The sequence below is a fragment of the Prenolepis imparis genome, unplaced genomic scaffold (assembly GCF_030444845.1).
Source record: "Prenolepis imparis isolate NDT839.2.m4 unplaced genomic scaffold, iyPreImpa1.0 SCAF_12, whole genome shotgun sequence".
In the NCBI taxonomy this organism is placed as follows: domain Eukaryota; kingdom Metazoa; phylum Arthropoda; class Insecta; order Hymenoptera; family Formicidae; genus Prenolepis; species Prenolepis imparis.
Genome location: NW_028141170.1, coordinates 6,144,165 through 6,169,670, shown reverse-complemented (window position 1 = coordinate 6,169,670; position 25,506 = coordinate 6,144,165). Strand labels below are relative to the sequence as shown.

Below are 25,506 nucleotides of genomic sequence, written 5' to 3'. Positions count from 1 at the left end.
TTTAGAAAAGATTATAAAGGAAAAATGTTTCTTTTGAAAAAAAAACTGCTACCATTATCTTTCTTTTGTAGAGAACTGTAGGGATAAAAGATAAAATATTGACATTTTCATAAAGCAATGCTTTACCTGACAAATGAATAGCTTTTGTCTAGCGCTTACGGTCCTTTCTTTCGAAATATTTAATATTTCAGGATTAAAATACTCGTAAAATTTTTACTTTCTATTTTCATACTGACTCACAAAAAAATATGTGGAAAAATTAATCATAATGTCTAATCGTTGTTTTTTTTCGATTGTGTTTATACAAAGCATGTACATCAATTCTTTGCTGTTCCGTTTATTTGCAATATTGCTATATTATTGCACGGACATCTTTATATCTTTATTAAGAGATTTTTCTACAAAAAGTCAATTTTTATTTTATTTATTTGATATTTTTAAATTTAAATGTTTAAATTTAAATATTTAAAAGCAATGTTTAAAGCAAAAAAAAATGAAAATGGAAAGTATTTTAATGATTTCATATTCTCGTCGCAATAAATTTTAAAAGTTATCGCGTACCAATTGATATAAACACACGTATAGTATGCGAGTGTCTCAACCAACGACAAGATCGGTATGATTCACTGTGTTATTCTACAGAATTTATGAGTATTCAATCGGTCGACATGTTTACTATGCTAATGTGCTTATATAAATTTATATATAGTCGCGTAAAAATATTGCAATATTCTTTTTGGATAAATTTCGAAAAAAAAACACTATTTTTCTTACAATTCTTACAATTTTTAAGCGATAAAAAATTTATCGAACACAAAAAGTATTGCAATATTTTGATCTATATGATCGCTGCTTAATTCAAGTTTATAAACATCACTCGTCGTTTGATGAGCGTATGATAAAATGTATAATAAAATTTTTAATAATTAAAATGTGTAAATCTTCAAAGTGAGGGGAACAGAAATTCGAAAACTCACAATATCTCGAAACGATGAGAGAAACTTCGAAACTATGCTTGTTAGATTAAAGTGACGTGGACCTTGCGACACGCCCTTTAAGGTCAGCAAGTGGCATATTACTTTCTCACAATGTGTGGGCTCGAAAAGATAGAGGAAGTTAAGAAAAAGAAGGAAAAATTTGTTGTAAAAGGAGGAGGAAGGGCGGAGAATTACGATGACAGAAGAGCAAGCAACATTGTGTGGAGTCGTGACTGGTGGCGGGAGAAACACGAAGTAGTTGGAGAGGGAATCGGCCGGACCGACCATTATATCTCCGCGGTTTAGTCAGTTAGTCAGTCAGTTTTCCTTCGCGTCGGTGATCTCGTGGTAGTCTCAAAAAGCTTACTTTTGAAATTTTGATTCAAAACCTTAATTATTCACGTGCAATCCCGAATCGATTGTAGACAAGTTCGAAAGAGGGGGAGGTGAAAGAATTACTTCATATAACAGGTTTATTTATCGCGACGTTTACAAAGTGACTCAAGTGCATCGAGTGATAGCTAACAAGTACAGTGATAAGCAGAAAGTTACAAAATGATAATCAAGATTGAAAATCAATCGATGACCTTGGTCGCAGAATGCTTGAACAATTCGGTATAAAATTTATGACGAAATTATTCTCTTTCCTCGTTCGTTGTCAAAGACCGACTGTGAGGTCGACAAACTCATAGATAGAATTATCTTCATCGCGAAGTGGAACCTCGAATAGAAATTTATTAGTAAAATTAACGACCATACGTGACCTTCCGGAATCTTCCATTTTACCGTGACTAATAGTGCATGACTATAGTGAAAGTAAATTTTTGTCTAGATTCACATCGTGATTAGCGTCATCTTAGTGCCTGCTAAAACACTAGCCAAATGACCAAGTTATTGTTATCGTGAAAGTGAAAAGTCTTTTCATTTAGAATTCTCGAAAATGCCGTTTTCTCTTTAGGGCTTAAAAATAATTGATGACGTGCTCGTCTCTTTCTTTTATGACCTTAACAGCGCCTAATTTTTCTCCTTTCACAACGATTCTTCGAAAAGGCCTCAATAAGTCATCTACCATCGACTTGCTACGACGAAAATGACAGTGGTAAAGATTTTTGTAGTTGTAGAAACAAAGTAAGTTTTAAAATGTATAGTTCATGGTCAGCCTGCAGTCGGCAGCTGAAGATTCCAGTTCGCGTTTAACTATGTACTCATTCGAATTTGAGTTTCATTCCTTTCACGTGGAAAATAGTGCATAGTATTATTTCGTATTGTAAATTAAGCGCCTATATTTAAAACTGGATATGATTAATATATCTATGTATTTAAAAAGTTTTAGAAATAATTTTAGAAAGCTTTAGAAGATTTAGAAATAATATATAATAATATTACCACTCTCTCTCCAAGTATTAATTTAAATTTTTAAACTTTGATCTGATTTTACTTAGAGTTACAGTGTGCCAGATAATTCATGATCATAAATTCTATGTTTTTGTGTGTTTAATGATTCATAGTTAATATAATTGCTGATTCGAATTTTCTTTGAAACTAACAAAGTTATGACTAAACGCGCATGCGTACGTACACACACATACATGCATATGCGTGCACAAACACACACATGTACGCGCGCATTCAGGTCTAAAAATATAGTTATCTTTTGTCTAAAGTTAGAAGAAGATGTCGGAGCTTAATAATTTAAAGAGGTGAAGATTTGTCTAAAGATAGAAACTGCATGCAAAACGAATGGGATATTCTTAGCCACACACAATGAAATCTTCGACAATTACAAAGTAAATTTTTCTTAAATATAAAAATTTAATCGTTTATCATTATTTTGTAATCTTTGAAAATCTAAAATATCAAATATTATAATAATTAAGTTTTGCGTGAAATTCGATCGAAATAAGATGAAGACTGAAATTAACAAATAAAAAAAATTATTTTATATATTCTGCGAGTTTACCTAAAATTTTTTATTTAAATCTATTTAGCTCTTTTAAACAATTTTCGTCGTTAGTCGATTAATTAAAAAATATATTAATTTCTATATTTTGTAACACGTACTACATATATATATATATGGAAATTGTTCAATAATATTTATCCATGATGGAACAATTTGCAATTAAAAATAAATTTGTTTATTTAGAATTGGAAACTATATATGTATATAAAGTTATGTAAAAAATGAAATATCTAGAAAACTTTTAAAAAATCTCGAAAGTATAAAGGTGATTGTTCTCTCTCATAAAACCGAGCATTCAATGTGTAACTTTTTTGATAATTAGAAGCTACGTGTCGAAAAGATTAAATACGCGTGAAAGTTATGCAAAAAAAATGAGATAATTCAAAGAATTGATAAGATCTTTTCAAGTGATAAATTATCATCATTTTCATGATTTAAACATTATATAAAAAACTTAAAAAATTAAAAAGAATAAAGAAATAAGTAAGCCATCATTCGCCTATTAAAATAAAAAAACTAAAATTAAAAAATTAAAATTAAAAAATAATTTTAAAGTTTATCTATATAGAAAAAGAAGGAGTAGAAGAAATGCTCCGAATTTTTCAGAAGCTTAAGATTAGATTAGCGTACACATGCGTCAGTCTTCACTGAGCGTGGAAAAAAATAATTTTCGTGTGAAAAAAGATGGATAGTATTAATCATATAATCAATTTCACATTGTTACAGGTTATGGAAAGAACAAATACCATTGTTACGTGGCCATCGCGACTGAAGATCGGAGCAAAGTCGAAGAAAGGTATGAGAATTATCAAACATGTGATCGTCTGATGTAATTTAGTAATAATTGATGCGTTATCTATCGATTACACGTGTTAGGAAAGAATTCATTGAAAAAAAATGTTTAGATTTTTACTGTATCACGTTGTTGTTTTATGTACGCATGCAAAATGCGCGCGAGTTGGCAATTACTCCAAAAATATTCAAACTTTTAAACGGCAGTTTATAGCGTGACTTTCTCTCTCATATATATTCATAATTACTGTAATTAAATTAATAGCAGAAAAGTAAGATCTTCACTTACTTTATGTGTATTTGTATGTAAAGAAGATATTATCTTAGCTATTAGGATATAATTACAGTAATCGTACGATCATATGGTAATAGTCATTTGTTGTCTTAATATCAACGAATATTTTTTTCATGTTTTTTTTTTATAAATAAGAACTCGTGAGCAATGTCCTTTCTAAAATGATTGATTCGTTTCTACTTCATTTAGCACAATATCATCATCATCATCTCATAGACAAAATCCATCAACGAATGCAAACGCGTGCATAAAATATATATGATCAGACAATGATATGATGTCTTTTATTTAATTAAAAAAAAAATTATTAGAAATTTTAAGTGAGTTCTATAATTTCTAATTTAATAGTCAGATTATTCCTAAAGTCACTAAGAAGTTGTAAAAAATAATAATCTTTCAGATGGTAATTTGAAGATCGAGAAAAACGATGCTAACAAATTGGGAAACGAAAACGATTTGATTAACAATGATAAAACAATGATATTAAGATTCGACGCGTCACTCCTTAAAAGACTAGAAAAATGCAAAAATCATCTTTTATAATACCTCGTCAAATTCGTTACACTCTTAGTCGAATACGCGTCATTGTTCGCGGATTACGTCAATCGAATGGGTCGCGCCTCTTCGTCAGCTGACAAGTTGCGCACGTTTACGATCGCTATTTCAAGTTTTATCGTCGATGCTGTGTAATCGTATATTGTCGAAAAAAAAATCTGCACACTGTAGAAAATCTTGAGATTAATTTCATCTAATTAAAACCAAAATAAAAAGTGAAATTTTGATAGAAATTAAATTTTTAATTTAATTGAATTTAGATTTTAATTCTTTTTCCAAAATTTTACTAAATTATTCAATTCTGAGATTGTAATATATAGATTCATGAGAGAAAAAGATAATTTAACAAAAAAAGGAGCCGTAAATTTTATGTTTCATAATATCATTTTAGCCATGAATTATTTTACAACTTGCTGACTTGTAATGATTCGTAAAAAATAATTGCGTCACCAAAATAAAAGTTTTCAGATAAGGAAATGACAATTTCCGCGTTTAATTTCGAAAGGACGCGATAAATATTCAAGGATTCCAAACAGATCTCGTGCCACGATTGATTAGTCGGTCGTCCGAGCGTTCTTCAGGTCAATTGTGAGATATTATTTCGTCACTTATCTCTCGGCAAATAAATTACACGACGCGTGAATCGATCCACCGTTCGCTCGCTCGCTCAAAGGAACGTTCGATCGGACCTCGTGGAAACTTTTCGGTGATTCATCCCTCCCTCGTGAACAGTGTATTGCATCTCTCTCCTTCCTCTCTATCGTTATTTCTCTCGCTTGCTTTTTCTTTTTTTTATGTGTGCGTGGCAATTTATGTAATCTAATATAAATAAACTTGCATATCTTATTGCTCGTCATGATTCCAGATTATCGTCAGAGCTATTCCACAAATATGTATACGATATATAGATACGTGATACGGATTATTAATAAGCCATTCACAAGTTTCACTATAATCATTCTAATAATTTCTCGAACATAATTACGGAATAATCGATGACTGGCAGGAATCTGTGTGTCGATAAACTTCGCAAACAGAATTTATTAGAATACTATTCGATCTATTGACTATTTGATATATTTTTTATATTTTTCATGTACTCACATACACGTCTGCTTACATAAATTTTATATTTTATATAAAGTATTTTAAAATTCACTCGATCAAATAAAAAATTTTTAGCTAAGTTGAAATAAATTTTCTTAGTACAGTATTGAATTAAATTGATTAATTAAATCATTAAAATGTACAATGTTTTCTAAAGTAAAATTTTAACAAATGATATTATTAATACGATTTACATATAATCAAGAAAATAATTAAGTTCTAAAACAAAAGAAAAAATCAAACAGTTTTTGAAGATTTGATTGCAGTTTAGTCGTATAATGATCTTTAATTAAAAAAATTTTGATAATTTTGAAATTTCACATATGAATTTAGTATATACAATGTTTTATCAACAAATAATCGAAATAGATTTTGCATTTTAAACGACTAGGTCAAATTGATTCACAACATGTGCTTTCAAGGTTAATAGATATATATCGAGTTATCTCCCCCATACCGCGATAGGATATCTCCTCGAGATTTGACCTGTTCTCGAAACCGTCAACACAAATTTTACGCAGCAAGATCAACAAAATTCCAGTCAAGTTACAAATCAGCCAAATAATTGCTTGCGATCGAAATAAGTCAATCAGTATCATCGCTCTAATTTTCTTTGCAGTTGTGCTTCGAGTCACGTAAGCCACACTGTTTGTTTAGGTGATAAAACTATATGTAGCCTTAGAGCTTATAATATCCATTATTCTAATTCGAAGAACAGAAAAATATAGTTCATAATGAAACTATAAAAAAAAAAGAATTTACGTTTTGAAAGTCTAAAACCAAAAAACAAGCTGGAAAGATAAGAAGCTTACGTTTAAATCGAAGCTGATTATTTAAAAATAAATGAGTGAGTTTTCTATTTAAACGTCGCAGTTGTACTTATTGTTAGTCCATAGATATCTCGAGGAATGCATGTTTCTCTTGTTTACAAAGTACACAAAAGAAAACTTTAAAACCAGATATCGCGTGACTTCATGTTATTACCGTTTCATCATATTGTTCGATTAGTTTCAATCTCAACTGATTGTGAGATTGTGTAAAATAAAATTATCAGTAAGGAGAAGTGTCGTGAAAGGAAGTGCTCGATTCCGCTTAATCAAATTCACTTTGAGTTTATAGAGCATGGATTCTTCTTGAGAATCTGCATGTAGAATAGCCAATAAAACAAATTGATAATATAAAGAGACATTTTGAGATATAAATTAAATTTTTTTTTAAATACGCGATCTTTAAAAGTATCAATATTAAATGTCTCAATAATTAATATTCATTTTTGTAAATTAGACATTATTTTTGTATTCTTGCTTTATAGAAAACATGGTTCTCGTCTCAGACACAAATGTGTTGTAGTTTTATATAATTTTTTTCTCGTATATATACTATATGCAAAATTTTCTCCAAAACTTAACGATACACGTTCTTTTCAAGGTGCACTCTGTATCGTATCAGGCGAGTCTCCTGCACCTGTCTCGCTGTTGTTATTGCAACGGTATCTCCTTATCGCTTTGTGCAAATAGGACGACTTGTCGACTTTCTATGCGCGACGTAACTAAAGAGGTCAGGTCAGGTCTTAAAGTCTTGCGTCGAAGAATCTACTACCGTCGCGTCGATTCTAAAAATAATCCAAATTGCCGCGAGAAGTGATAGATGATCGCACTTACATAGCATTTCCGAGAGATACCTAAGCACTTTTAATCGAAGAGAATTCAATCGCCCTCTGATTTTCGAAAGAACAGTGCGAGATGTTTTCATGATGACTATGTGTTGTTTTCCGCGTGATGTCTGTTATATAATTATTATTCAAGAGAGAAACAGAGAGGTAGAGAGAAAGAGAGAGATAAAAAACGAAAGATAAAAAGCAAATTTTGTGACATAAGAATATTAATGTGACATAAGAATATTAATGAGACGATATGATATCGTTGTTTTGATTGCAAAGTCTCTAGAATGTATTTTTATTTCACGAGGGAGATTTTCCGTTCACGAATAGATTTCGATCGAAACCCCGTAATAGTTGTAAATTTTTGGCGATTTCATAAAAATAATGATGATAGTTTAATAATGATTAAACACTCAACAATTTTTATTGAAATAAATCCATTTTTGATTCGAACTTAAGATTAAGATTTTCTCATTCGTGAAAATATTCTAATGTTTATTATTAAATAATTGCATAATTATCAGGGAAAATTCGTCAAAGAAAAATCGATTTCTCCTATAAACACAACACAATTATGCATTCGTAAGCATACTTAGGGAATTATTTGCTATTCTGGACATATGATTTATTCATGTTTAATGATTAATATATTACTTTCAATCATCTTAAATAGATTAATTATTAAGTCATATACATGAGAGATAAGAAACAAAGAGCGAGCGAAACGTGTATAAACGCACACGATCATTATGCAGCGTCCATGACGCATCATCGCACTCGACTTTGGAACACGTTGTACAGTCGAAGGCCTTGCATTCAGGAAGAAGCGCGCCTGCGCTTCGCGAATACTAAAATTGACTTCGAAACATTTTCTGTCTCTCTAGTGACGTCTTATTATTTTCGCGGCTCTACGCATTATATTTTTTCTTAAGTTTTACATTTCAATCAACGAAAAAAAAAAAGTCTCGTACCAATATAATTTCGCCGAGACCAAGTTTGATCGACAATGCGTGTCTGCATCGACATAAATTCATTTTTCGACATAAACATTCACCATTTTTTGTATGTCAACAACAATGTGTCAACATCAACATTTTTATTGAATCAGCATTAGCGTTATTTTGGTACATGTCAATGACGTCATCGCTGCACATCTAATCAGGCAAGTAATGAGTTCGTCGTCTTTACGAGGGAATGATTTTACACGGTCTAAGAAAAATTGTTCAACTCGTAACAAACTAACATTTCCGATGGTACACAGAAGTCGGTAAATATATATATATATATATATATATATATATATATATATATATATCAATGGTAACATATTATTGTCGGTCAAACTCGGTATGGTTGAAACAGTGTCGGTGAAAATATTGTTGATGAAATCTTTACTGATGATTTTAAAGTTTTTCAAAGTTTTAAAATTATTCGAGATTTTCTTTTCTTATATTAAATAATCGGAAAAATATAAATAAAAAGATACGTGGAATTATATAAAAATAAATAGAATTTAAAAATTTGTTTTAAAATTTGCTTTCTAAAAGTCGGGAATATATTTGCTAGGTAAAAGAGTTATATTATTTTTATAGCTATTTTTCTATAGCTATTTCCTAGGTTTATAGCTATTTTTCTAGTGACGAAATAGAGTTTAGCGTATAATCAACGAGGAGAATTATAGTTGATTGCTCGGTGTAATAGAGGCGCGATCTGTCGTCACCTCTTAAACTCCTACGTGAACATTACTGTAATTAAATTTTCTGTCTCTTCTTCGCAGATCCGCACATAAAAGTCGCAGGACGACTAGATGACGTACGAGCAGCGAAAGAGAAGATAATGGAAGTTTTGGACACACGGGTAAGTCGTATTATATATCGATAAGATTTAATATTCATATATATCAGATTTCAGATTTTATTATCTATGCATAATGCTATGCATTGTATGCAGTTGGTAAGCAAAATGCATAACGTGGCCGAATGATACTGTTTTGTAAAACCGTTTTGTTGACAAAACAGAATCCCTTCTGTTGAAAAAAAATTTGTCAGTATGTTCCGGAAATTCTTCGAATATTGAAATTGCGAATATCGAACGATATTCTAGAGTTTTTCTCGGTTTTTTCTTATTACTTCCATTACAACATTGTTTCAGTTGATGTAATCTCGGAATATATAATACAGGAAATGACGTTTTGCACGCGAAATTTACTATTTGCGATCGCAAAATGCTTATTAATACTATTGTCAGTGACTAAAGACTAAAGAATGCGGCAAATGTGTACGATTATCGAATTCGAGATTACACGTGACGTAGAAGAGCCATCTTTTTTTTCTTTTTAATTATTTTCATTGTACGTCATCCACGAGAACGACATAAAAATCAATATAAATTTTTACGCTTTGGAGAGAGTCAGAGTATGATTTTAAATATTGCGGAAAATTTGGACAATTAAAAGACCATTTTTATACAACTATATATGTTGAATATTCGGAATTGTACTTAATGTAGTTTAATCATAATATATTATTCATAAAGCAGAAAATATTTATGACAGCGAATCAGAGAAGTTATCTAAGTATTGTGTAATTTGTACAAGTCTTACGAATATAAGAATACATTTATATCTATCAAAAGAGATGCAGGTCAAGACGACAAAAAACAGACAACTTTTTTTTTATAGAATATACACGTGTGTAACGCGCGCGTGAATAATGATAATAATTAATAAATCTTCAACTCTTCATTCATTTGATTGCGAACAGAATCACTAGCTGTCAAGGTTTAACTCGACAGGTTCTCGTCGCGTCGGGTCGTTAGACTTTCAGACCGACTTCTTTGGCTCGCGATCGCCTTTTTCTGTTTCTTTTCTCTCCGCGTTTTTTCATACACGTTTCTGCTTAATTACTAAACGTGTGTCGCAAGTAAGAAAGGTCGGGAATAATGGGCGGTAGCGAGAGAGAAAGAGACCATGCAGGAAGAATGTTTTCTATTTATACGTCGTCGTTCGCGGTCACTAATTCTCCTCAGGCGAGAAAGCGAATCGTTTAAGCGAACGTCAAAAAGAAAGAGAGCGAGAGGTGCTAAAGACCATTGCAAAATGATACGAGAGAGTAAGCATCTTGATCAGACATTTAACGCGCCTACTTTCTTAAAAACTCGAGGAAATGAAAATCTTGAGGCGAAAAAATGCATTCAAGTTTAGATTAAATTGGGTGGGAGATTTATGATTTACATTAATATTATTTAATTATTAAATTGCAAAATTGCAATTTTAAAAGTTATTTTCTAAAGTTCGATTTGAATCACTGCTTGTGTCGTTCATCATCATCATATCCACGTATTCCCCCTTCCCAGCCCAGTTAAAGAAGCTATGAAGCGATGAGACGTCGTTCTGTTACCGTTAAATCACCGGACTTGTCGCTTTTTGTCGGCGTACCGATCAATTCCTGTTACTTTGCATTCCTGTCAACGTGCATTCCGACATGCACACGTTCCAGAGACGCGAATATACAGAGACCGAAACGGCGCGAGGAAAGGAATGCGTATAACCCTCTGCTGAGAAATGAAGATAAAATTCCACGCTCGATTTTCGGGCACGAGAAACTCCTCCTCGCGATTCGTTTGATTCGCTTTTCTCGTGCATCGCACACACGGTTCTATATATTTTAAAATAGACGCCAAGCTTTGCGTCAAGTATGCAAAAACAGTGAGACAGTGACACTGTATACATAGCGCTAATTACGGATCGCGAATGGCGCGTAAATAGTACGCTGTTATTTATAGACCCCGGACACGTGGATGCACATTCAATGTCTTTTGAATTGATGTAGGAAGCCGACGTCCTGAATTCTGCAATCGCATCATCTGATTACGTCGTCAAAATCACTCTGAATATATGAAATGTCATATAAGAGAGCATATTATAGGCAGAATTGTGTGGATTTTTACTACTATATTTTAACATTGCTATCAAAGCAGTTTAAATGATATTTAATTAATTAATATGTCCCGCGGTTTGCATACAAACATACAAATTTCTTTAGATATTTATTTATCAATTATATAACACATAAATTCATGAGTCTTGTATAAATTATATTCAAATTTTGACCAGCAAAATTTTGTCGAATGTGAGAGTTGCAAATTTTCATCAGATGATGTTACACTAACACCATCTTATTATTTTTTCGCAAAGAGAAAATTAATTGGTTGTTCGTGTTCAATTGTAAAAAAAAAAAAAATAAATTTTAATATTAATACTTTCTTGTGTATAGAATTTTTACAATTTTATCATTGCAAACATTGGGTATTTTTAGACATATTTTTCGCAGAAGAAGCATTATACGATCAGGAAGAAGTTTCTGAAATTGCACGACGGCGGAACGTGCAACATAATCGCGTGACTTTATGTAATGCTCGGCCACGTGATATTTAAAATCGCACGCGCACACGAAACATTTCGCCGGCAAATCTCCGGCGTACGATACGCTTCGAGACGCTCACGCATGCAGAGTCAACGATCTTGAAATTGGTGAAAATACGAAGCGTAATGCGAATATAAATGGCTAAATAAATACACACAACCGCATAAATAAATATAGAAGAAGGCTACCGGGAAACGCGCACTTTCTTTCGATAATAATTTACGGAAAATTCATTTTATCTCCGCGAAGATCCCATCGACTATCGTTAGTAGAAATAATTTTACTTCAACTTTTCATCTCACACACACACACAATTGTATTAATTTCCATTATAAATTTATCATCGAAAATTTTATCAATATCGCTTTCAGTGGAAATGAAAATTTCAGTGGAAAAGATCATTGATGATCTTTGCTTTCCTTTAATTTTCAATATTAATAAATTAAATGTTAAATCACGTTTTTTTCAGCATCATGATAATTTTTGCTTTTTGTCAAAGTATATTTAATGACGGACATAATAATTTTAAATTAATTTCTTAATTAATTTAATTTTACAGGGAATTAGTAATTTTAATTTATTACAGCAATATTTGTTTATAATGGCAAGGTCCCAAGAATTTAATGATCAAACTAACAAATTGAAGTCACAGACTATAGTCGATGCTAGAGATATAGAATTATAAATATATTTGCGTATCAGTTGAAAGATAGATTATTAATCTGGCAATTTGACTTTCAGCAAAGTAACAGAGTGACCATGAAACTGGACGTTAGTTATACCGACCATTCGCATATCATCGGTAAGGGCGGTTTGACAATTAAGCGAGTGATGGAGGAAACTGGCTGCCACATCCATTTTCCAGACAGTAACCGCAGCAATCACCAGGACAAGAGTAATCAAGTCTCTATCGCTGGTGAGATGGAGTGCGTCGAACGCGCCCGCGCACGTGTTAGGGTGAGTTTTCTTATATTTTCGTATATGTCTAGGATGTCTCAGAAAGTGTACACTTTATGTGAATACCGATTGCAATTCTGATAAATATAAAAAAGATTTTTTTCGAGAATAACATTTATTTTCTATACGATTGAAAATTAAATGTTTTGATATTTAAAATTTTTCAAGAGAGAATCTTATTTCTCAATTAATTGTGCGTTATACATTAATTGAGAACTTTTATTTCAGACGTGTGTTTGTGTGTGTTAATATCAGACATTTAATGTTGCATTAAATATTATATGTGTGTTATGTAATAAAAAATAAATCTTTGAAGATAAGAGAATAGACGATTTTTGGAAGAAACTCTAGTATAAAGGTGGGTTAAGAACGAACGAACAGCGTTAACGAACGAACGAGCGAATACTCTGTAAAATCTACTTTAAACTATCTATAATTCGTAATAAAATTCAAGATTATAATTTTATGTGTCATATGTATATATGTGTGTATTCTGATACGTATTTTCTACATTTCGTTGTATGTATTTTGCATGTTATTTTTTGTATTACAGAACGAATAAAATTATAAGCAGAATTCTATCTCGAATTTTGCAGCGAATTATAAATCGAATTTATAGCGAGCTTAATGGGGATAACACGCTCTTATTTGGCAGACAATTTCTGAATTTTAACAACGCGCGAAGATTTATATTCGCTATTCGTTCGTTCTTTCAATGTACACCCACCTTAAGAAAGAACATTTGTAAAAACATTAACTCATATTCCCGTTTTCGTTCTTTAGAATCTGACACCTCTGATCTTTTCGTTCGAATTGCCTATAATGGGCGCGTCACAAAGCACGCCGGACTGCACTTCACCCTACGTCATAAAGGTACAAGAGAAGTACAATGTACAAGTTATGTTTCGCACTAGACCGAAGCTACACGCCACCCTAGTGGTCGTCAAGGGATGCGAATGGGAGGTTTCACAAGTCAAGGAGGCGACGGTTCTGTTAATCCGTTATATGTGTAAAAATCTAGCTGTGAGTAGCAAGAATAATCAAAAGATTTCGATTCATTTTCTCTTGAGAAAATCAATCACAAAATTTGAAAAATTTGAAAAAATTAAATTATTTTTTCAACTTTCTACATAGAAGTGTTTCGAATCATCAGTTTTGCATTTAGCTCTCTTTAATATTTTCTCTAATAATTTATTTAATTTATTTCTTTCATGATTTTTTTTTTCTTTTTACATTACGATATGAAAAAAATTGGAAATATTTTCTCTTGTGACATTTTCGAAAAATCTCATTTTTTTCGTAGAGTCAAATCCAAGTACAAATGTCAATGGAGATCTCACCCCAACATCATAGCATTGTGCTAGGAAAACAGAGCAGCAATCTTAAGATGATAATGCAGCGTACCGCCACGCAAATTATGTTTCCCGATGCCGGCGATCCGAATATACCAAGTCTCAAAAAAAGCAACGTCACGATTACCGGCGCTATACATAATGTTTACTTGGCTCGACAACAGTTAGTGGTAAGCAAATAATTTTACAAGACTCTATAATTAATTCCATCTTCCATCTGAAAATATTTTTTTTTCCTCAATGTTCAAATCATTTATCAGCGAGCTTATTTTTTCTAATTGGATTTATTAGGCATCATTTTTCCAATTTGCAATTTTCGTAATTTTAAATTTTATATTACAATTTCAAATTATTCTTTTTTAGATTTCGTAGTAATTATTGACTTAAAACTTCCAAATAAGTAAATGTACTTGACGCTTAATTGCGAAATAATTGTTTATATGTTACGTGATTGTATTTCCACGATTCGGTTCTTCCTGCGAATAATTAAAATAAATAATATAACGATGTATTTATAGGGCTCATTACCGTTAGTACTAATGTTCGATCTACCGGAGGATTCTATGTCCGCTACCGTGGACACTGAGAAGATCTCCCAACTCATGCAATCTTTGGATGTGTTTATCAACGTTCGACATAAGCCGAAACAAAGCACGCTTTCCGTGATTATCAAGGGAATCGAGAGAAACGCCAGTAATATTTACGAAGCGCGGAAGCAGCTGTTGGGATTGGATGAACCCAGAGTTCATGCTGAGATACCGGCTACATATCATGTTCCGAACGCCGGCAGTGTTTTCCAAGGCAATGCCAATAATAACGATATCGGTGAGTGTTCTCCGTCAATCGGAATCAAAATAGTCGCAACAGGTAATGACAATCTTTTGTGTACGTGACACAGATTTTTAGATGTTTCGAGTTTTCAGTTCAATTCAATAAAAATCTCCATAAATTTTTTCAGTAAATTCATTTCAATAAGATTATTTTGTGTCTATGATACCATATAATTTTCGTAGTTCGATGAAAATGTAATTTTGCTCGTATCTCGAATTAATTGACAATTAAAAAAAAACGTTTTAAATTAAAATTATCAGTGTTATTATCTTAATTCTTTTTTTTTTTTTTTGATTAGGCTCTAATAATCTGATGCCTGGCATGACGGATAATTTTTCGAGTATGTTGAACGTAAGCACGCAGAATCCGTCATATTGTATGTCGCCAATTCCGCATTCGCCGAATTCCATGGGACTATCATCGCACTGGGGTCTTGCTGCCCATTATATTCCATCTATGTGTGCGTATTCTCCCTATCCTCATTTGAATCACCTGCTGACGACGCAGCACATGTTACACAACAACATAATGGGGACTTCCCATGGCCCCCATGGATTAACGAATCATGTGATACCTCCCGGTATAGGAACTTATCACTCTAATGGTGTATCGACCAACTTTTCTAATATTCATGGTCTCAACGCTAACCTAACAGATAACAAAGACGGTAGCAGTGGTAAGTAATCAGCCTCTGATTTATTCTACTTTCACGAATTTCAATTTTTTTTCTCGAATATTCAATAAACTTCAACTTTTTTCAATATTTTTTCTGGGAAGTATTTTTATGGCAATTCTTTACAACACAGTTGTGTAATTTAATATTTTTAAAAAAATTATGATTCTGATATTTCTGTCATAAATGTCTGTATACACGTCGTAATTGAAATTAATTTTTACGCAATTTATACATTTATTTTCAGCTTATTCTTCGCTAAGCAGCGTCTCTAGCTCTCTATCTAGTCCTGCTATCAGTCCTCGTAACGTTTCACCAGTCAATCCTACAGATACTAGTCCTAACTTATGTAAGTCAAATATTTGAGAAATCAATCTCCTAATGCTTATCAACAATTTCAGTTACGGGAGTAATAAGTCTCAATTTTTTCTAGCGGATTTATCTAGCATGCTATCCGAATTACCGGTCACCGATCGACGTGCTCCTGGTTGCGAAAAAAAGTCACTGGAGATAGCTGCGCAACATCTCACGCCCTTCGATTATGAACAGAAGAAGTTATTAGCCACGAAAGCAGTGCAAAGCAAGCAGAGTAACAGCGATTTCCGCGTGCCGACGTCCGCGTGGTCTGGTTACGGCCTCAGCCAGAGTATTCCGCCTATAACTACGAGTGACTTAAGCAAGGTGATTATAAATTTCCTTGATGTGTTCCAAGTAATTAGAACAACATTAATAAAGATAAGATATTTTTTATGAGAGTCTAAATTTATTAACATTTATGTCGATATTTTATCCATATTAAATATTTCCTATTAAAAATTCGTTTAAAAAGTTTTCCTTTTCGAAAATAATTAATAAAGCTTGTAATAATTTATTGACGAGACAAATTGAGTATTAAAATATTTCTCACATTGAGTATTGTAACATATTGATAATTATAAAATATTTTTACAGGAACTGACGTCACATCCTTCAGATTTGTGGAAAGAACCGACCACACCGGTGTTCAGTACCGAGATGGATTTCGGTAATATTATCTCGAGCAAGGATCGCGTTGGACAAATAGGGATGGCCTCAAATTATATAGATCACACACCGACCTCCCATTTAAACAAAATCACGTCGTCGCATCGTTTCAGTGACTTGGCTAGCATGCTAGCCAGCATCGGCTTGGAAAAGTATATACGTGAGTATTACGCGAGTCATATTATCATCGTAAAATAATTACACATCGCTAATCACTGCTATTGCTTCGCTTGCACTGCTTCCTGCTTTTTTATGAAAAAATCGAAATGGCTTTTTTTCATTCGCCAGGCCTGTTCACGTCTCATGAGGTGGACATGTCTACATTTCATTCCCTGACAGAGAAGGACCTCTGCGAAATCGGGATTACCGCTTGGGGCGCGAGGCGCAAAATATTACTGTTAATATCTGGTATGTTGATTGCATGTGGACAATTTGCTCTCTCTCTCTCTCTCTCTCTCTTTCTTTTTATTTTATTTTATTTTTACGCGATAAATACTCAAAAAATAGTTTGCATGCAATATTTAAAATTATTTATAAAAAAATAATTAACAAATATGAAGCTATTTTCGCAGCCGCGAAATTGAGACCATACACGCGGAGAGAATTTTCTCCTAGAATTTACCCTGAAAATCATGGGAATCGTGGGACAATATGGTATGGAAAGAATTTTCTGAGAATTTCTCTGATTAATATTTATCACAATAAAAAAAATATAAAACATGTTTGATTAATTTTACTAAACTGCATGGTAAAATTAATCAAACATATTTTATATTTTAGTGTGTAGATATGATTATTTTTATTGTATATGATAAATATTAATTAGAGAAATTCTCATAAAATTCTTTCCATAGCATATTGTCCCACGATTACCATGATTTTCAGGGTAAAAGAAAATTCTCTCTATGTAGAGTTTCTCTTTTGTTAATAACAATTTCGTTCTCGTTTCTCAGACATGAACAAACGAACGAGTCCGTTCTCTGGAAGCGCCGCGCCCGGCGCCGAACGGAAGGCATCCACATTGTCGGCTTCGACAGACAAGTGCCTGGACACCAAATGGTAAAAGAAAACTGATCACACTCGCTATTCGTTCCAAACGTGACGGCGTATCAACGCTTTCGAAGTCGATCGGCGATGCCGCCCAAATTACGCAAAGTAATAAGTACTTAATAATCCCGATCGCGCGTCCGTAATTGCGGATGTTCGGGCGGAACGAACGCGAATTCACGAGATTGATTGAAAAACTAAAAGAACTATTTGGGACTATCTGTACTGCGGGAACAGACAGACGCGAAATGGATAGCCAAAATAGTTTGTGCATGCTAATTGATTTGATTACTTAATTATCGGGAAAAGAATTAAGAAGGAGAAAGTTATTTTTGTAGCCGGGAACTGGCTGTATTCTTTTTTTTTCCTAATTTTTTTTCGCCGTTCTCGGCGCGCGCCCAAAAAGGTGCCTTAGGATCTAGGATAGTCGTTATTATTTTCGCTGTCTTCGTTTGTTACATAATTGTCCAAAAAAAAAAAACGATGGACACGTCGTTATTGTTTCATCTTGCTGATAAATTTCTCGAATCTTATATCGATTTCGCGATTTCAATTAACGCTTCTAAACAAGCGTGCCAATTTGTTGGCGACGAATGCATCAGATAAATTACGCTTATAACGTTCGCGAAACGAAGCGCGTGTCCCATTCGTTATATATCGTGTAATGGTTCGCTTGATGATTAGGATGATCCGTAACTGCGAGTGAATGCGTGTATATAAGTGTGTAAAATGGGCACAAATGTTTCAAATGATATCCAAAAAAATTAGAAAAGATTATCACAATTGTCAGGAATTTAAAATGAAATGCGATGGGCGAGGGATGTCCCGTGTGTTCAGCGGCCTTTCGTCCTAGCAAAAATTCACATATCTTTAATTCAGACTAAGCTCGAATGTGCGACTGCGAGTTGGCCAAAACTCTTAATCTAAATGTCGAAATTAAACAACGATTCGACATTGTGCAATAATTAAATGCGATTTATAACACAGATTCCGCACGCGGTTGCAATTTCGAGTTTTACACGAAGCAAGTATATATATATATATATAAGTTACAAAGTATTTATTAATTATTTTTCGCGAAAGACGCTGGACGCACGTCAAACAATAGATCGCAAGAACTTTTCGTGTAAAGCGCGCGTGAAATAAAATATTGAAAGTAGAATAATATAAAATAAATTCTATACAGCGAAAAATATTCCGCGAGTTACTCTCCGCGTACCACAAATGATACTTTTCGAGGAGCTGAGTGAAAAAAAATATCGATAGCTAAGTATTCAATTCGCGACGACAGATATTAATTAGGGAATCGTTGTTAAACTAGCTCTAAACTTGGCAGAATCAAGAGAACAGTACAACATTATATTATAATAAAATATAAACAAATTTTTATATATATAATACATAAAAACTATATATAATATATAAAAACATATTTAAAATATATATACAATTTACAAATTAATATAATGATATCAAGAAATGCAAAACATTATCTGTAATTTTTCTATGATATTTATGACATAAAATTTAATAACAATAATAATATTTAGACAAAATATGTACGTATTACGATTCATATAGAATTTGAAAACGATTGCCAAGTTTAGATTTTTTTCCGATTATCTTCGCACGCAGAAAACTGTCGATTGCAGTCGATTTCGCAAAATGATCGTTTTATAGACATAAGATATATCTTGTTCTCGGTATAATTTATTAGAATTTTTAAGCGTTATTTTTGTTAATTTTTTTTGAACAAAGGAATGAAAGCGTTAGGTAAATAAGTTCTTGAATCACGCGCATTATTCAACATAACGCGTTATCCACATCGAACTGATATTCCAAATCGAACGAAAAAAGTATAATTATTACTTGTTTTTTGCAGAGGAAGGGAAAATATCGCCCGATTCTCTCGTGAAATTTTTGAATCGAAAAGTCGGAATAGAGAAGGCAGGATCGCACGATCGATCCGATTGAACATGCCTAACGAACGATTTTACTGCGAAGAGTTCTTGACTAAGTCTTTTGCGAAATCTTTTTAAGCGTAAATTATTTGTGCGCTCGCGAGTTAGATCGGAACATTAAGAAGAATAAGTTAATAAGAATTAATCGCGCAATATGTGTGATATAATATTAGACTGTCCGATTCTATTGTCCGTTTCTCGTATTTTTTTTTGTTCAATGGCAATAATGATAACGATGATGGTCTAAGATAGAAAGTTTCCTCCGATACGATCGTACAATTCGATCGTTACGTGGTAATAATAATAATTGCAAGAACACATGGATGAAGGTGATATATTGCATTCTAATAGATATAAACTGAAAAATTTTGCATGGATAAAATAATAATGAAAATTCTGACAGGTGTGCCTAGGAAAATAACTTGTAAATCTTATCTTTAATGTAGAAAAAATTGTTTTTATTTTTAAATAATAAGATATCTTTTGCTAAAAATTGGAAATCTTTATTTTAAATTCTTCTGAGATGCAAAGATTACTCTGATTACTGATATAACTTCAGGATATACTATAGTTTATATTATATTAGTGACAACATAACTTTTAATGGATTTAATTATTTCATCACTAACGACCATTAATTCAATCTTAATTGAATATAAATAATAAGAATATAAAAATTTAAAAGACGTTTAGAACATCTCTGAAGAGCATTCGAAAAGTGTGGAATGTTTCTGAATCATCTTTTTGAGAGATAATTCTTTGAATTTTTATTATTAGCTATCTAAGTGCTGCATATCACCTTCATCCAATTGCATTTGTAATTATGCCGCTCTACATGCTCTAATATATCGTTTTCGTCTTCCTGGGAGACAAGACATCATATTTTTGCGGCAGGAACAAATTGCGATACATAATCGTTGTTCTAAAAAATGTTGTGTTCGGTGAAGGGTATCTCGTCAAAATGATAATGGCAGAAATAATATTTTGTAAGTATGAAGTGCGATCGAACGATAATCATGTGATATATTTATGTCGCTGCGGATAAAATGTACGCGTACGCATAATCGCGAATCAACGAAGCAGCGCAAGCGATCTTAAAAAGTACTTCGAAAGTCGTTCGCACTCCGTCACTTATGCAGGATATTTCGAGTTCCAAAATTTGAAGAAAAATAATCTCCCAAAGTGTGTAAAAAACGAGATTAAAATTAAATCAGATTTATTTTTTTTTGTTTTTTTTTTTTAAATATATAGCAGAGACAGAAATTTCAGAGCAGAAGAGGAATGTCGAAAATATTTTTCCTAAATTCTAGCCTTTTTCCGACACTTGTTTACTGTCTTCGCGAAAGTATACAATTCATAAGTCTGTACGTAAAATATAACGAGATCATCCCTTTGCCGACCACCAATCGATTTCTTTTCTTAGTCCTGAGAAAAAAGCCGTCAATGTTCCTATGTAAATGTGTACTGATTATGTGCAAGATTTAGCATATACGGGTAATATATATAGGTATATAGTCGCGGAAATTAACATTAAAAGAAAAGAAGGGAACGCGTATGCGAGGAGAAACAAGGAGGGAAAGACGATTATAAACTAGCACTAAAGTGTTTCAATTAATGAGAATCAATTAGGTTGGGAAGACAGACACACATATGAAAAAAATTGCCTAAAGGCTTGCAAAAAAATAACCACAATTTCTTCTAGTCCCTATTCACCTGACACATTTTGCATCTCCAGCAAATAACATGACAGACTTCTCTTTCTCTCTCGAAAACAAGCGAAACCAACTCAGAATGTTATACTGTTGTGTGTTAACGCGTATAATTAATTGCGATCGAAATCCTCGCTCGCGAAATTACGCGACCTGAATTCCGTTGCGTTTATGAGAATGCGCTGTAAATCTTTCTCAAATTGTGTATCTACTGTGTAGCGTTTATATCGTGAGTATATTTTTTTATGTTTTTGCGTCGAGAACGGGGTAGAGATAATATTACGAATTATTAATATTGTTTCATCATAGCAAAACTGTGGACTCATTCTTTCCTACCTATAACTTATAGAACTTTATATATAACTTTATACATACAATTTAATCGGCTTGTACGAATCATTCGAAGCTAGAAATGAATTGAGCTTATAATTTGTAGGATTCATCTTTTAAATACGTCTTGGTAATTGAAGTAAAGCTTACGAATTATAGACATAATCTATTCTAGCTTTTATATAATATCTTCAATGACCTCCGTTTTCTTCATTTCTAAACTTCTACGAAAAATGATAATATATATGTATAAATTTAAAAAAAATTATAGATTTTCTCTGAGAATTTCGGAAGGATTTCACACAGTCATATCGTTGCGCAACGATTTCTCTTCGTAATTTCTTAACGATAGATTTGCGATTGCTTATATAAGATATTCTCTGATTACAAGCTTTAAAGGATTAATATACTTTTTAAAAATAATTTGATATACTTTTTAAAAATTTATAAAAATTAATCTCAAAATTGCTAAAATCAAATTAAAATTAAATTAAATTTGATTTATATTCCAAATGTATTTTGCTGGAATTAAATCAATTTATTAGAATTAAATTTCTTTTGTTTCAATTAATTGTAATTTTAACTTTGATTGAATTTTCACAGTTTCAAGATAAATTTTTCCGAATCTTTAAAAAGTTAAGAGATACTATTGCATCGAATCTTTTAATTTTACTCATAATGCATTATCTGATCGTATCAACATATCTAAAGAACAAGTTTGGAAAATTGTGAAACTCGAGCGCTTCGATATATAATTAATATCAAACGCTGATCTCTCCCTTTAGACGTAATGTTGCTCTACTAATTCAGCAGCTATAATGCGCCAATCATTCCTACGATAAACTAAAGGCCTCGCACCATTACGTTCTCTCTTTCATGCTTCAAACATCGAGAATTTTGTTGTTTCTTTTTGTCTAGCAAGATTATAAAATCGCAAACTCCTCGATATAGAAAGGACACGTAGAATATTTTAGTATTGTTATCAAAGTGTTGATAAGGGAATGCGGAGAATAATTAAGGAGTTCGCCCGAAAAAAGAGTATACAAGTAACAAAATAACGGCAAAACTTTGAAAGAAAGTAGATTTCCAGACTGAAAACTTTTCATTTTAAGAACATTATTATAAATTACGATATTTAAAAAAAGGAATGCGATATAGAAAGTAGAATAAAACCTCGTAATTTTATGTGTCGTATTTCCCAAGTGCCTTATTATTTTTTCGGGCAAACTCCGTCGCGATGTAAGATTAGTATTAGATTAAAGTAGACTCGCGCTAATGTAGCTGCGAATATTTTCAACAAGCATAAATAGAAATTAGATTTTCATTGCGAGAAAAACATTTCTCGCAAAAAACAAAGAAAAATCCGCGTAATATATATATACAATTGTATTATAAATCACACATTCCAAAAGAAGATAATAAGAGTTTAAACTCTCTCTCGAGTAAAATATTTGTAATAGTCGTATAGGAGAGGCGAATGAAAAGTGTTAATTTATGTGTGTGTTTCGCGTTTTCCTTCCTGTGCTCTAGTGTTTAAAATATATGTCATTTCTCATGTAATAAATCTGGGAACGTACCCGCCCATCGAGCGCAGGTGCAGCAGCTGAATGTGTTAAATTAATCGATGAACGTATCATTATCGCATGTAAATGATCGGTCCATCGACCTGCGCGGCGGCAGATGAAGCGTTTTATAATATACAGCGCAGCATATTTTTTTATATAATAATCTAATATAATTTTTGATAAGAGAGCCAATAGAATATATACCGATCTATTATTATTATTTGTTTCGGAAAAAAGGAAGAAAAACGTTGGAAGAAAATCAGGATTCGTTGTATTAAAATGAAAAAATAAAGAAAATTTTGTATATTGCTATTTTTAATAAAAAAAATATTGATATCATATATACACAGCCCTTTGCCGTGTTTCGCGATAAATCGATGATTAGGAGAGAGGTGAATTTTTTTTTTCGTTTTTCTTTTGTATTTTATTTTTTTCCAGAATTTATAGTTAACTCTGATATTATAATAATAAAATTGTTTGTACTTATTGTAATCATTATATATTTTGCGACGAATCTTTTCCCACAAAACTAGTTTAATTCCACTCCCTATTTTCCTCCCCCCAGGATAGAAAATCTTTTTAATTTATTTTAACGATAGTGTTTTTTTGTGGCAAAGTCACAGTTTATAGACTGAGAATAAAGGCACCAACAATTTATATAAACCATCACCATCACTCCGCGATCATCGATTCACTGTTATTATTAATAAAAATTAAAAATATACATACGTTCACGTTATCCAGTGTCCACTCTTTCAAAACTATCGTCCGACTCTTCGTCGTCGCTCGATGATGCACTCGCAACCGTGTATCTCTTCATGTCTTCGACGCGGAGCTCGGCATCGCAGCTGGGACAGTGGAACACACTCATCGCGGTAAAATGCGCCTGCAGACAGTAGTAACAGAAGATGTGTGCGCAGTCGGCGTGCGATGGCAGGATCGGATTCTCGTTACAGTAGGCGCATTTGGTGCCTGCGTCCATCATCGGAAACGATCGCATCATCGTCGCCGGTTCCGCTCGTCGCCAGAGTCGCGTTACCACGTGCTTCAGATAATGGAAATTGATCATGGGTATGCCGATGGTGAAGAGCTCCATCAGTCCGTGCCAGAGCAGCTCCCTCGTCATGTACGAGTAGCCGATCATTCTGGGTCGATGCGTCGTTATCGATTGACTTGACAGATTCAGCAGAAACTCTATCGCACGCGGTTGTACGCCTCGGTGAAGGAAATAGAGCAGATTGATCAATTCCAGGAGACTGACAGCATTCGACGTCCAATCGACGAGCGACTTTAGACCTTGGACGAGCACGCCACGATCCGATAGATTCTCATTAGCCAGCTTGTCTTTCAGATACTGAGGTAGGACGCTCAGAATTAAATAAAGAACAGCTTTCTTCTGATTAACATTGGCGTAGTGCAGATTGAGGAGTCGCTGGCCGAATGTGGAGGATCCTCGTTGCAGCGAGAATTTCCAGATGAAAAATTTCAAGAGGACGTCCACTTCCGCTTGCCATTTGTCGATCCTGCCGGGCGCGCTGTATCTCGCGATTTCTTTCGTTTGATTCTTCAGTACTTTGTAAATCTCCGTGTCTAACTGAGCGGCGTCGATCTGATTTATTCGAGAGACGTATGGCGACGGTGCCATCTCGATTTTTTTCGACGAATTCTGAAAGTAAAAAAGGTTATAATACATCTTGTCACTCGATCCGCCAAACGTTCGCGCCATTTAAATTATTGTTTATCATTTCCTGCATCACATACCTAGCTGTACAAGCTGCTCTTCAATTCTTCCTCACGTCGACGAGAAGCGGATTAAACGAGTCGAGCTATCGAGAAGAGATACGACAATTGTTAAAAACTCCGAAGACATTTTGTGGAGATACCAGAAATTATACATTTTCGACTTGACTTACCTGAAGTTGGGCGCAATTGAGCGATCATGCAAAACTATGTCCGTCGAAACTGGCTTACGATACTGCGATACTAGCCGTTGTTTCACACGCGATTGAACGAGATAAATTGATGATATATGATTCGCGAGCGAGTAAAGAGGTTATAATACGATATATTCTACAAACTACAAACACATCAGAACACGATTTTATACCGCATCGTTGTCGGAATGACTACCACTTTCTTCGAGGTTACGACGACGAGGGACGAGAGCAGCCGAGTGAACACGGGCCGACAGTGGGGCAGGCGTTCGACCAATAGGAACGCGCGGCGAACGGCGGCTTGCGGCGACAAGCGGCGACGCGTTCGGGTCGGTTCGGCGCCGCTCGGCC

General features: G+C 33.3%; 2 protein-coding genes across 7 annotated transcripts in view; one reads left to right on the top strand and one right to left on the bottom strand.

The window, feature by feature from the left end:
• Bicc (protein bicaudal C) overlaps nucleotides 1-23,707 on the top strand; it is a 31,317-nt gene extending 7,610 nt beyond the window's left edge. The window contains exons 1-13 of one of the 6 annotated variants that reach the window (XM_083051386.1): nucleotides 1,279-1,592; nucleotides 3,667-3,736; nucleotides 9,127-9,206; nucleotides 12,515-12,730; nucleotides 13,514-13,753; nucleotides 14,034-14,252; nucleotides 14,601-14,907; nucleotides 15,212-15,589; nucleotides 15,834-15,935; nucleotides 16,020-16,267; nucleotides 16,538-16,769; nucleotides 16,898-17,017; nucleotides 17,563-23,707. In XM_083051386.1, the coding sequence (XP_082907512.1) occupies nucleotides 1,533-1,592; nucleotides 3,667-3,736; nucleotides 9,127-9,206; nucleotides 12,515-12,730; nucleotides 13,514-13,753; nucleotides 14,034-14,252; nucleotides 14,601-14,907; nucleotides 15,212-15,589; nucleotides 15,834-15,935; nucleotides 16,020-16,267; nucleotides 16,538-16,769; nucleotides 16,898-17,017; nucleotides 17,563-17,672 (2,382 nt within the window). In that variant the 5' untranslated portion in view covers nucleotides 1,279-1,532 and the 3' untranslated portion in view covers nucleotides 17,673-23,707. Of the gene's footprint in view, nucleotides 1-1,278; nucleotides 2,106-3,666; nucleotides 3,737-6,958; nucleotides 8,512-9,126; nucleotides 9,207-12,514; nucleotides 12,731-13,513; nucleotides 13,754-14,033; nucleotides 14,253-14,600; nucleotides 14,908-15,211; nucleotides 15,590-15,833; nucleotides 15,936-16,019; nucleotides 16,268-16,537; nucleotides 16,770-16,897; nucleotides 17,018-17,562 lie in introns of those variants that run through there. The other 5 variants (XM_083051387.1, XM_083051388.1, XM_083051383.1 and 2 more) reach the window with 5 other exon arrangements.
• Pex2 (peroxisomal biogenesis factor 2) lies at nucleotides 23,673-25,480 on the bottom strand. The gene is made up of 3 exons (XM_083051426.1): nucleotides 25,135-25,480; nucleotides 24,983-25,047; nucleotides 23,673-24,887 (listed from the first exon to the last, which is right to left on the bottom strand). Exon 3 carries the CDS (start codon nucleotides 24,864-24,866, stop codon nucleotides 23,958-23,960), a length of 909 nt encoding a protein of 302 aa, XP_082907552.1. The 5' UTR covers nucleotides 24,867-24,887; nucleotides 24,983-25,047; nucleotides 25,135-25,480; the 3' UTR covers nucleotides 23,673-23,957.
• Nucleotides 25,481-25,506: the final 26 nt, after the last annotated feature.